Source organism: Schistocerca serialis, chromosome 6 (assembly GCF_023864345.2).
Source record: "Schistocerca serialis cubense isolate TAMUIC-IGC-003099 chromosome 6, iqSchSeri2.2, whole genome shotgun sequence".
NCBI lineage: Eukaryota > Metazoa > Arthropoda > Insecta > Orthoptera > Acrididae > Schistocerca > Schistocerca serialis.
In genome coordinates this window covers 114,411,365-114,425,035 of record NC_064643.1, presented here as the reverse complement: position 1 = coordinate 114,425,035, position 13,671 = coordinate 114,411,365, and the positions used below count along the sequence as shown (strand labels likewise).

General features: G+C 38.4%; 1 protein-coding gene across 1 annotated transcript in view; it reads right to left on the bottom strand.

Annotated features, from left to right (window-relative positions):
- Positions 1-13,671, bottom strand: part of LOC126484672 (sodium channel protein 60E-like) — a 277,274-nt gene that overhangs the window by 41,574 nt on the left and 222,029 nt on the right. Inside the window, exons 22-23 of the mRNA XM_050108265.1 lie at positions 13,082-13,273; positions 3,415-3,569 (exon numbers count right to left, since the gene is read on the bottom strand). Of these exons, the coding sequence (XP_049964222.1) occupies positions 3,415-3,569; positions 13,082-13,273 (347 nt within the window). The remainder of the gene's footprint in view (positions 1-3,414; positions 3,570-13,081; positions 13,274-13,671) is intronic.

Below are 13,671 nucleotides of genomic sequence, written 5' to 3'. Positions count from 1 at the left end.
CAAATGATTCAAGCACTGGCTCACACATTTTTCCATTGAGGAGCTCCCTGAAGCATAGTCACTGACAATGGTAAAGCTGTACCAACACCACGCTCTGGATGAAGCAATGTGGCTTTCCCTACACTCCTACCATTCCAGCCCACAAGACAGAACAAGCCTGGTGAAGAAACCACACCATTCATAATTCTCCATCCTTCAACTGACCAGACCATACACCACTTCTCAGTGGTCACACTGCCACTGATACTCCCAACAGCATGGGGTTTGGGTGCTGGTCTCCTTCAAGAGCTACCAACACTGTGGTTACACACCTGTTGTTCAGGCCATGTTAGAAGTGAAACTTAAAAGCACCACAAATATACTAACCAGGTACATCTCTAATGCACACTATGCCCTTTACAGTCTTTTGTTCCATAGTTGGACACCCCTCATCCTGGGACTGTTGACAACACTATCCAGCTACTGCCTCAACAGGTTGTGCAGCCTCCAGATTCCAGTGAGGTCAGCCCTCTTCTGACCCAGATACCCACACCTATGGATATCGATAACAGCCCTCCAGGGTAGCCAGTTCCATGAGCTGCTGACAAGGAGGCAAGCGCCGCCTTAGACTTCGAGGTGTGCCAGGGATGGGAGGGTTCCTGTGTATGGGCCATTTACCCTCTCTACCAGCAGCCCCTCTCACACCAGCATCATGTGAATGGCTTACATAGCAAAACCACAGGGACCACACCTGCAGATGAAAGCCATACAACCTCACATGTCTACTAGTCAGGCCAGCACTGAATTGTACTGAGCTGTTCCATTCCTTTGAGTCCTATGGGCCAGCCACTGAGCACAATAGCGGTCCATCAGTCAGAGCTCTCTCTAAGAAAATCATCAGAATCTCCCACACTGTGCTACCTGCAGTCACTGTTGCAACATGGAGCCACCAGTGACTACCTCAGGCATCACCATGAAGTGGCCTCTACACAGGAAACGGTGGTGGACTCTGGCCAACCACAGCAGTGATCAATCAATCAGAGCTCTCACTAACAAAATCATCAGAATCTCCCATGCCATGCTGTTGCCAGCTTCCACCACAATGTGGAGCCATCACCTACTACCTTAGACATCAACAGAAAGTTGCCTCTATACAGAGGACAGATGTGGACTTTGGTATTGCCTGTCACCATTACTCTGTGTTATAACTTTTCAACTTCAAATTGTACTCAGACTTCAACTTTGTCATTTATTAGGACCATCTGCCCAATCACATTCCCACAAGGAGCATTTTGTTTATGTATTCTCTAATAAAATTGCTCTGCATTGTTTGCCTGGTCTCTTTTCTCACTGCACAAAGCACAGGAAATATCATTAAACTCCATCAACTGTAATATAAAGTTCAAAATGTAATTTAATAAAGAGGAGCAACTACCTTTCCTTGACATGTTAGTTAAGAGAAGAATGGATGAATCCCTGGGTCACGGAGTATATATAGAAAACCTACACACACTGACCTGTCTCCATGCCTTGAGCCATCACCATCCATCACAAAGAAAGATGGTGCTAAAGACTCTGGTCTATAGAGATCTAGCACTTTCAGGCAAGGAGAACTTGCCAAAAAATTACAAAACTTATGAATAATGTTCCAAAGGATGGATACTCAGAAAATGAAATTGAATTGGTGATACAGACAAAATCAGGAATGCCCAAGAAAGAGGTTGTGACAGAAACTGAAGAAGTGAAGCTAATAATCATTTATCTACCTTATACTGGCCCAATATGCAGAAAGATCGGTAGACTCTTATGCAAACATGGCATCCACTATATTTTGCTAACTTCAACAATGATAAAAAGTATTCTGTGATACGTTAAAAATTGCATTCCACATGAATGTGGCATGTCTTACATGGGGCATACTATTAGAACAGACAAGGAGAGGTGCAAGAAACATTAATGGCATATCTGACAAAAACAACCAAGCAAACTGCCGGTCACTGAGCACTGCTGCAAATATAGTCACAAAATGAAACACAATGAGACCTTTATTGTGGAGAAAATGCCAAGCTTTAGGGACAAAAGACTTAAGGAGTCTATCAAAAATATGATATCAGAGAACCTAATACAGAAGGACAGTGTATCCAATTTAAATAACACTTGGCATCCGGCACTCAATTTATTAAAATGGTTCAAATAGCTCTGAGCACTATGGGACTTAACATCTGAGGTCATCAGTCCCCTAGAACTTAGAACTACTTAAACCTAACTAACCTAAGGACATCACACACACCCATGCCCGAGGCAGGATTCGAACCTGCGACCATAGCAGTCCCGCGGGTCCGGACTGCAGTGCCAGAACCGCTAGACCACTGCGGCCGGCAATTTATTAAAATCTTGCTGGCCATCACATCCACCAGAGTTGTAAAACACTGAGAAAATTTGCATTTCGCAGGAACATGAGTGTGAGCTTTAAAAACCAAAAGAGCATCAGAGGGCAAAGTGGTCATTAGGGACTCAAGATGGTATAAATAGCAGCATGAGACCAACAGCAGTTCAGTGTCTGGTTGGAGTCCAGGCAGTGAGTACACATCACAGCAAAACTTGCAGCACCTCAAAAAGACAACTGGGTGGATCATTGAAATATTGTGCATAAAATGGAAACAACTTGGCAGAACACCTAGAAACACACTGTTAAAAAATTTAATTATTTCTCTTGCATGTTACAGAGTTGATATTAAATTTTTCCATGAATATAATATAAATAGATTTTTTTCCTTATGGAAGCAAACCATTAGTCACAAATATTAACAACACTCAACAAGAGTAGCAGCCATTCATCTTTCCTACACATCAGTATTTACATTACAGTTTTAATAGCAGTGTACTGCTGATATGTCACGAGTTAAAGTTTGTCACTCAAAGTACAGATATGTAATGCTTCTGGAGCTGCATATCCAATAAAATAAGGTTCTATGGTAATGACCTATTAAAAATTACTCTCTAGGTGATTACCTTAATTAATTTCAGCAGCTCTTCTAAAATGAAATTACATTTTCAGAATTAATATTGCTAGTAATAATATATTTTCACTGCTTACAAATAACACTGATCTTCACACTTTTGCAAGCAGCTGCTTTTGTTATAAAACTGAATGGCCACAGACCACCGTCCATTTATAAAGGTTGACTTTGAAGTGTTGCCTCCCAGATTTTATGACATACTTCCGAAGTCATTGTCCTCTGACATTTGCATGTCACCAGACGATAATTCATGATCTTACACACACTTTTAAATACTCTACTCATATTACATAATTATTCTATTTCTTCATAAGGGATTACTGCATTATAACTATTGGCTTCTGAAACTGTTCACTATTTAATAAAATAAAAGTAAAATTAATTTTCCTTTTGCTAGTACAAGAGTATTGCTTACCTTCTAGAATTTGACAGGTCATAGAACATTGCTAGGAACTGATTCATTGGTCGCTTAATCACCTTCTGTGGTTTCTTCCTGCCTAATTTTTTCATGGCTGTATAGTAGTGCTTCTGACTTTCAGTGAGAAACATTTCAAGAACACCACCTTCATACTGAAATGTAAAAAAAAAAGAAACATTTATCACAAAAATTTACTTGTGAACTTAATTTCTTTTGCTATCAGATGCAACAACTATTACATAGTGCATGGAATCAGTGCTGGTAAAATATTAGTTTTCTTAAATAGTACATTTTTTGAATGTCCAGCTGGACTGGCAGTTCCATTTCTACACACAACATTTCCATGACTGAACTACTTGTCATCATCTGATGGTATCGGTATTGACTTAAGTGTGCCTGGTGCTTGTTCACTATTTGTTCTTGAGTTCAACTCCCTATGCTCATTGTGTGCTCTAGTGTCCACTTGTTTTGATTCATCTGGACTGATATTCTGTGAAACATAATTTTTCTTTATGCTTTTGACCCTGATAAACCTGGTGGCTGGTGAGATATTAAAAAGCTAAATGTTGAATCTGAAATTAAAACCTCTATCCCCATTTATTAGATACAAGTAATAGCATACCACCAACAATTTCTCTCCTTCTGGTTGGGGTCCAAACAGTGACAACATTACTCACAAATAGGTTCATTGTCAAAATATTGTGCATAAAAATGCATGTATCAATGTGGCTGGATGCCTAAAAAGCATACATCTACAAATCAGAGCACAAAAACCCCATTAATAACTTTTAATTATCATACAAATAACAACAGTGGCACTTTCCTGGTGTAGAGTGCACTATGGCTGTGAGGAAACAATTCATACATTTCTGCCCATAAAGTTTGTGTGCTATGTCCTTTATACCATTATTCCTGGTCCAAGCTAGGTTCTACTTGTACACACAGCGAATTATGATAAAATGTAAATGAAAGAAAAAATCTATGCAGAAACTGATTTTCTGCAAATTCTCAGAAGAAAATGCACAAGGTTTGTTAATCATCTTTACATTTCAAAATCTTGAAATCTCATCTTACGCTTTCATAGTATATAACCAGATAGCTCATTAAAAAACTGAAAAATTTTAGAGCTTATTAGGTAGAGTTGAAGTAAAATGTTGTACTAAGACCTTTATAGCTGGACAAGTAATATGAAGATGGCAGAAAATCAGCTGCTCCTGTATTGCTGTAATTGTGTACAACAAACAAGCTTTGTGTCATGTATAAACATTTTCTGACTGCAAGTCTTGTTACATGGAAACAAGAGGTACAAAACAAAAATTTACTATTTGTATTATTTTTCCATTTAATAGGTAACATGAGAAAATAACTTAGCTAGTTTTTCTTATGAGGAAATAACTTAGCTACTTTTTCTGATGATGTTTATATAATAACATATTCAGGGTGTTTCAGAATTCCATTTTAAAAATTTGGGGACAGGTTCCTTACACCAAAACAAGGAAAAAATGTCCAGTAAACATGGACTCTAGAATGCTCACTTTAAGAACTATGAGTAGTTTTTCATCTTCGATACTGTGAAACATATCTCTTCTACTGCAAGCTCTTTGCTTTCTGTATTTTGGGAGGAGGTAGTTTGGACCAAACAAGGAAAAAATGTCCAGTAAACATGGGCTCCTAAAGTGCATACCATAAGAGCTATGAGCACTTATTCAATAAAAGAGATGTGTTTCACAATGACGAAGATGAACAAGTGTTCACACTTTAGAAGCCCATGTTTACTGGACATTTTTTTCTTGTTTTCATCCATACTACCTCCTCCCAAAATATGGAAAGCAAAGAGCCTGCAGCAGAAGAGATTGTTTCACAATATCAAGGATGAACAAGTGCTCATGGCTCTTACGACATGCATTTTAGAGCTCAAGTTCACTGGATATTTTTTTCATAGTTTGGTGCAAGGAAACTGTCTCAAAATTTTTAAAATGTCATTCTGAGATGCCCTGGGTAAAAGTAAGTGGTCAGCTATGTGATGATATCTCTGTCCCACTGTAAAAATGTGTGTCTTTACTTACAATGTGAGCAGTCTTGTGGCGGGTTCTTACAGTGCTTGCAAAAACCTTAAACTGGTATATGCTTATAAGAATGAAATGAAATAGTATCATCACAAAGATTCTACTACACTACACTTGTACATCGCCTTTTGAAGTACTTCTGCACGGTGTGGAATCTTTACCAGATAGGATTAACGGAGTACATTGAGAAAGTCTCGTATTATCAGGAAATAAGGGAGAGAGCATCACAGACATGACATAGGATCTGGGGTGGACATCATTAAAACAAAGGCATTTTTCTCTGTGGCAGGATCTTCCCAAAAAATTTCAGTCACCAACTTTCTCCTCTGAATGTGAAAATATTTTGTATATGCTGATCTGCATATGGAGAAATGATCATCATAATAAAATAAGGGAATTCAGGGCTCTCACAGACAGATATAAGTGTTCATCTTTCCTGTGCACTGTTCAAGAGTGGAATAAAAGAGAATTACTGTGAAGGTGGTTTGATGAACTCTCTGCAAGGCACTTAAGTGTGATTTGCAGAATAGCCCTGTAGATGTAGATGTAGTTGTTATCTAGAGCTTGATGCAAACTTTCATACTGATATGACTGAAGGTAAAATGTGTAAATCATTCTTTTCCTAATAGATTTGATTGAATTTGATGTTTCCACCAGTATGTTGTATATGCAAAATGTCAATTTGATATTGGAAGCCATTCATATTAAATTTGGAAGTATTTTATTGTTTTCTCTTACTTCTATTATTCTTCATTAATTTATGGTGAGTAGAATAAGAAATCTTGGTATACAGTCGTTACTTTTCTCAGTAACAGCTTAATTTACACATGCCTATTTACTTCATGTCCAATCATTTTAGAGACGAAGTAAACAGAGGACTTTTTCTCTAAAAATTGAGAGAAGGCATGAAACAAATTCACTTATTGTCTTGATATGATCCCAAATGATGATACGACATTCTGTGCTTTACAAAAAAGAGAGAGGGGGAGGGGGAGGAGGAGGAAGAGGAGGAGGAGAGAGAGAGAGGGGAGAGGGGGAGAGAGGGAGAGAGGGGGGAGGGAGAGAGGGAGAGGGGGAGGGGGAGGGGGAGAGGGAGAGGGAGAGAGAGAGAGAGAGAGAGAGACAGAGAGAATACAGAACTGTATTACAGAGTTGTACCAGCATCATAAATGTAAATACTTAATCATTAGAAAACAAAAAAATGGAAGACTCTAAAATTCAGAAAAGAGTGAGAATAAACATGTTTCCTTAAAGACTCAAGTAAGGCTTAAAACTAAAATGCTATGTGATTTAAACTCTATTGTTAAAACATCATGAAGATCTACATGTAACAGGTGCAGGGAAAATGAAAAAAAATTGCAAAAAGAATAACACCCCATTAAAGAATCTCATGCAAATTTTCTTTCAAACAAATTTTAATTTCCCAGCTGTTACCTAAAAAGTATTATGAATAAAGGAGATTATTTTCTCAGATAAATACAGGGGGTAGTTGTACTACTGAAATGAGGCAACAGAATACCAACAGCAGACAGAGGAGTGTCAAATTATGTGCTCTACTTTCCAAAAGAAAAAGTGACTGAGATCTCATGTGAGAGCAAAAGAAAGTATCTCTTGTTGTGAATTACAGAATATATAGTCATTATCCTGAACCTTCAAGAAAAATACTATGTCACAAAAAATTGATTCTAACTGTCTCTTGGGAGGCCTGTTGCTCAATTCAGAGGGACTCTGCTTGTCTCAACAGGGAGAAAATGATAAAAGACATTGTGGTCTGTCAATGTTTACTGAGAGACCTGCAAAGGGTAGGTCAGTTGGATACTTGAAAGTGCACTCTTCCATCACACACAATGGCCCCTTTCCTCAATGTGTGTGAAAGTTGTGTCTTAAGCGTATCTGTAGACTGTAAATAACACGAATGTGTGTTCAGGCTGTGTCTTGTGTTTGCTGTATAATAATCACAGAAGAGAGAGAGTCAAATCTGGTGCCATCACATAATCTACGCCTCTTCGATACCACCAAGGGGACTACCCAGTTAATGTCCACAACTATCAACAGTGTCACACACCCACACTCGATGAGATACTGTGGAGAGTTAGAAATTTAATCTAGCACACTGGCGGTGTCTTGTGATAGTGAACACTATGTGTCCACCTCTCCTCCCCTTGCTGGCCAACTACTGGCAGTGAAATTTCATCGTCCCCCAGGATTCAAACAGGTACCTCCAAGTTGATAACTCACTAGCCACAAAAGCTACAATAGTAGTATTCAGAAATCATAGGTGGAGACATCAGTGACAACAACAGTATGAGTCAGGCCTGGAGTTATGCTCAGATAGCCAACAGGTTCAGTCTCCTTGTGGCAGCTGTGGCACAAGGACGCATAAGGCTCGCTGTGTACCACAGTCAATGTCATCAGTACAGCATGTCAAGGCAACTGCATTAGATAGTTAGAAGAACTGAGATTCACACCTACCAATTTACAACACAATAATGGCTCAACCGAATAGGAATGATACACTGAAATTTGCCTTTGAACAGAACTCCTTACAATCAAAATAACATGATACCGAAACATGGATAGAAGAATCTGTTAAGATAACTTTTGAAGATATAGTAGGAATTTTTGTATCTATAATGTTTGATATTGTCTATTTTATGCCGAAGAACACATATCTCTGCAACAGAATTGTGGAATCCAGTGACAGAACAATGACATTTAAACACACTGTTGCATAAGCTGGTTGCAGCCTTCAAACACTCTGAATAGCCGAACTACAGTTCGAAACAGCAATGAAACAGATCAACACAGTTACATCCCCTTGTAAGAATTGAATTGCTAATTGAAAATGATCTCTTAACACTCAGAAGTTAATTGTATTAAATGGTGTGTGACAATTTAAAACAGGACAACAAAAACAGATACCCTCTTAATAATTGTATGTACACACAGGATTACCATTACATACAATCCTCAGACGCAAACTCGTGCAGCACACAACCCAACTGGCCCCATACAAGCACAATGTATACAAAGGTATCTGAGTAAAATTCCAAGATCAATATTACCATTAACCTATGAGGCAACAGCCAACAAACATAAAGTTGCAAAAAAATCACCACAAAGGTCAACAATGACCATAACTGAAATACTGTTCTGAACATGTGGAAATCAGTGAACCAACAGATGAAATGTTGCACCAGGAACAAAAACAAATATCTTAGAAGCCACTAGATGTAGAAAAGAAGATACATGAAGTCATATCAAACAACAAACACAATCAGATACAAGAGCTCGACGCCACAACAAAAAACCCAAAAATGTAACAGAGGATCAAGAAAAAGCTAAAGATAGGCAAACAATGTGCGAAAACATCAGTGAATTCTGAAACAGAAAAACGCACCTAGTATTAAGCAAGGCTGTGGAAACTGTGCTCAGTCCAAGGACAACAAACAGAGAATCTTCTAGCATAATGAAGCACAATTTCACAAAAGAAAATAAGAAATTAGTAAGAATAATGATATAATCAACATCTGCCGTGAGACTGGGCACATGAAATTGGAGGGATTGTCAAAGATGCAGGAATGACTGAAATCGCTGAAATAACAGTATTAGTAACAATGACCTCTCAACAAGATGAGAGGAGCAGAGCAGATATTGGATCCCAGAAATGGATGTTAAGAAGATACTAAACTTTGGGCTGTTTCTGCCATGACAAACATTAAATCACTCTGAATATTCAGATATGATAACACTTCAAGCCTATGAAATAGTAACACTCAACATTAACAAAATATGAGAATCACTTTAACTAAACAGCCTGAAAGATTTTTCATAAGATACTGACAGATTTTGCCTTACTATAAGCAGTGACAGTCATTCAAAGTAGAGCAAAAAAAGGATATAATGCCACAACAAATCCAGGAAGTGGGGTATAAATGGGAAGTGTTGCTGTATCTGTGCCCTCATGCAGCAAAGTCAACAGCCCCCCCCGCAACATACACTCCCAATAACTTCAGCTGCGGCTGATAAGAGATGCCCGCAACCCATCACATGGGCTTAGTCTCTGATGTCGTGCAGCAAATAGAAGTGTTCTTCTTGCTACCATGAGCTCACTTCATATCCTGCTGTACTCTGGTATCTACCCTGCTGATGCTGTGCATATGTGATCGGATTACTTATGGGATCTCAACTGGATGACTCTTTGTATTGCAAATACACAGAAGCTGATGCACTTGTGCGACCACAAACTATCTCAACTCTCTTGGTGTATGTCTATGACTTTACGGTGGCCCAGTGTAGACAGGTTTTATGAACTGTCAAGTGATAATTGTGTATCGATCCTTGCTGCATATTAAAGAGTGTTTGTGGCACTTTATCAGATGTAATATCAGCAATGAGGATTTGAACTTAGTGTGTGGCTTTTAACAACAAATTAAGTTAATTGGTTATCGTTCCAGAAATCATGAAACTGTGGCAGCTACAACTGGATCTACACAGGAAACAGCTGCACAATAGCAATTACAAAAGCAAATCTCAAGTTACAACAAAGCCAGCAAGAGCAAATTAAGGAACAGCAGCAGCTTATACTACAGCAGCTCATTCAAGTCAGAACAACATCCACCACTACCATTTCATCCACAAGATTAAGAGTGGGACTTATATTACACATGTCTACAGCTCTATTTCTGGGTGAGTAGCACAACTGACACTTTTAAACAGCATGCATTTCTGCCATCTACCAGCAACCAAGTAATGTGTCTTTTATAGTATAAGGTGCTCTCTCTAAACTTGATTGTTTTGAATTGCCAAAAATTCACAGTTTTCTGTGTACGAATTATGAGCAGCAAACACATGTTACAGCAGCTTAGCTCTCATTTTTCCACTGTTGGAAGAAGGCAAATCAGTCATATGCTGAATGGGTAGATGATCTTAAAAGGCTGATCTAAAAGTGTCGATTTTTGTGTGCAAATCAAAGATGTAAACAATCCTATGCCAAATCATTAGAGTGTCATCTATCTGCAATAATTACTTATGCACTTGATAAAGAAGTTTCTGCAGAAGTATTGAAATTAACAATCCTACTGGGCAAGTGTTAGCAGTAGCAAATACCTTTTAAATGGCAGATGCGCCACAACAATATTTTGATGAAGGTACTGTATCTTCTGTAAAACTGATTAAAATATCAAATGCAGCATAGAAAAATATTGATGAAACTGACGTATCTTCATAAAATGGTGCTCCCATTCAACCACATTAAGCCCAACTGGAATTCATCAAGATCATTTTCATCATCGGACTCAGGATTTCAACACCACACCCTCTCCAAATTCTCTGGGCACGGAGGTATGGGATCACATCTTTGGGAGAGTTCCAGGGTGAGTATCAGGTATCATCAGATACATATGGAGACAACAGACGTTCAAGTGAAAGCTAATCATACCACGCTGGTTCTGCAAGCAAACCAGCTGCACCCATGCCTTGTAGCTTCCATCTCAAGCCAAACAACCACCAATGGCCTCAGAGTCAGCGTATTACAACTTTAGATGCCACATAGAGACAAGCCAACAACAGGTCCAACTGCACTGAATGAAGGCCCCCCTTCCCCCCCCCCCCCCCCCCCCCCCCCATGGAGTCAGAATCATTCTCACCTCCAGGACCAATGACTCCTAGTGAGTACCATGAGACCGGAATACCTGGCTCCAGTATCATGACAGTGTCCCCAGTGCAAGCAGATGATACAGTGCAATCACAGATATCAGCTGACATCAAGATGCACATTAAACACAACCCACACCTCCCTTAATAGTATGACAGTCCTACTACCAATGGACATTTCACCTTTATAGGTCACTTAAATGGGGAGGAGACAGTGAGGCTGATTGTCTGCAATACGCACTACCAAAAACTTCACCTGCATTTGATAAGAGGCCCCATGAGCAGTCACTTCATACCATGCTGTGCCCTAGTATGTACCTTGCTGATGTTGTACATATGCGACCAGGGTGCTTATTGGATCTCATTTGGACAATCTCTGGATTGCCTGTACATGGATGCTGAAGGGCATGCAAGACCAAGAACAATCTGGTTTTGTCAAATGTCAAGTGATAATCGTGTACCCATCTTTAATATGTAATAAAAAGTGTTTGTTGAACTTCAGCATGTTTAATAACTGCAATCAATACCAAAGAAGGGATATTGTCATATAGAAACATTTCCAAACAGCATCAGTATCACTGTCACTGTCAACAACATGAGGATTATTAATATTTATGCTCTCTCTGGAAATAACAAATGTAAGAGACTGGAATTCTTTGACATATAAATTTGTAAAAGAGTAGCAGCATATAATCCTTGCAGGAAACATCAACTGTCTCCTAAAACCAAAGGATAAAACACACAATGATACCAAATCAACGAGGATATGTGGGAACTGGAACATAGTAAGTTACTTGAATTTACCCATATAACAAACTACTCAGCTAGCAGGGTAGACAAATCCACTTCTCCAAAGGCCAGAGTCCTACTAGCTGGAAAATGGTTCATAATCTTTTCTTATAATGCCTGATATATAGTCACAACAAACACGGAACAGCAGAAGACACACCATACAAAAGGAGTTTGGAAATTCAACGTTGCACATCAGTAAGAGACAAAATGTTGAGAGGCTGTCTAGAAGACATGGGCAGAATGTGAAAACAATGGTTAAGCCATCTACTCACAATAAGCAAGAAATTCTGGGTCAAGTGCCAGTATGACAGAAATACATAACAGTTATTACACACAGATGAGAGCATACTTCCTGCACAGGATATCAGAAGAATTACAGAATGATATAAAATTTGATCACACAGTGTATAGAATACAATACTGTCCAAACCAAGATGTTTGACAGCAACATAGTGTGCTTCTTGTGGGGCAGTTCAAAAGTTACATTAGTAGTCAATCTTATCCCTGATAATGAGTACTGCAGAGGTCTGGAACCTCCTTAGTGGTTTCTGAGTGCCTGCAGTTTGTCCCTCCAGTGCACCCCAAACAGGGTTCACAGAATGGAGAGGCCAGTGCTTAACCTGTGAAGTGGATATCTTCAAGTGTAAGAAAATCATCTAACAGAGGAGTTCAATGGGGATGAGCATTATTGTACAGGTGATAAAGTCTGGGCAAAGTGTACCTCTGGAAAGAGGTTCATATAATTGCAGCACCTCACCTATGTAGCTTTGGGTACTAACATTATTGTAATGACCTGTCATGTGATTCGTTACAATTTTCCTATAATTTCATCAGATATATTTTACAACATTAAAAGTCATAGTGTTTATATGCCTGCATGTGCTGTATTTTTTAAAGGGTGAATATATTCTTCAAGTACAATGAAGTCTCTCTATTGTTTGACAAACAACAGCCCTTAATTGTGATACCATACAAATATGTTAATGAGGGGATAACATACTAATTATCACAGAAAAAAGTTCATATTTATCTCTGATTTTCTGCAGGATTTACAACTGGGCTTTGACTCAGTATTTCAGTCAGAATTTTACATTCTGTGCTGAAAACATGCAAACAGTTGTACAGTAATTAGTACAGCTTTATACACTAACCTTTTTCTTGAGCATGTTGAAATTGTCTATTATGACTCCAATGAAGAGATTAAGTGTGAAGAATGATCCACAGACTATGAAAATTACAAAATAAAGATATGCATATAAGTTAGCTTCTCTCTGTGGCTGAAGATCAACACCTCTTGCATCAACGGCATCAGCCATTACCTCCATCCATCCTTCAAAAGTTGCCTGCAAAAAACACAAACAAAGAAAGAAATAAGACATATGAGTCACAACTCATCCATGATTAAATTTCAGATTTATCTTTTTAAAAATTTTCACATGTCCAATACATTACACAGTGGAAATTTTAAGTAAACAACTTATACTCAGTAATAATTTAACACACATATGTGGATTAAAAACATATAATCTGATGAAATGTTTCCTACAAATTCAGACAATGAAAAAAATAAAGATCAAATATTTTGTGAAATCTTTTGTCTGGAAGTAAGAAATAAAACAGATTAGAGGAACATTTGATGTGTTTGTGATAGATGCTCAAAATCATGTAATTATCCAGAAAAGTAAGTGAGTAAGAACAATGACAATGAAAGCACTTCTAAGGGAGACATTATGTCCTGTGC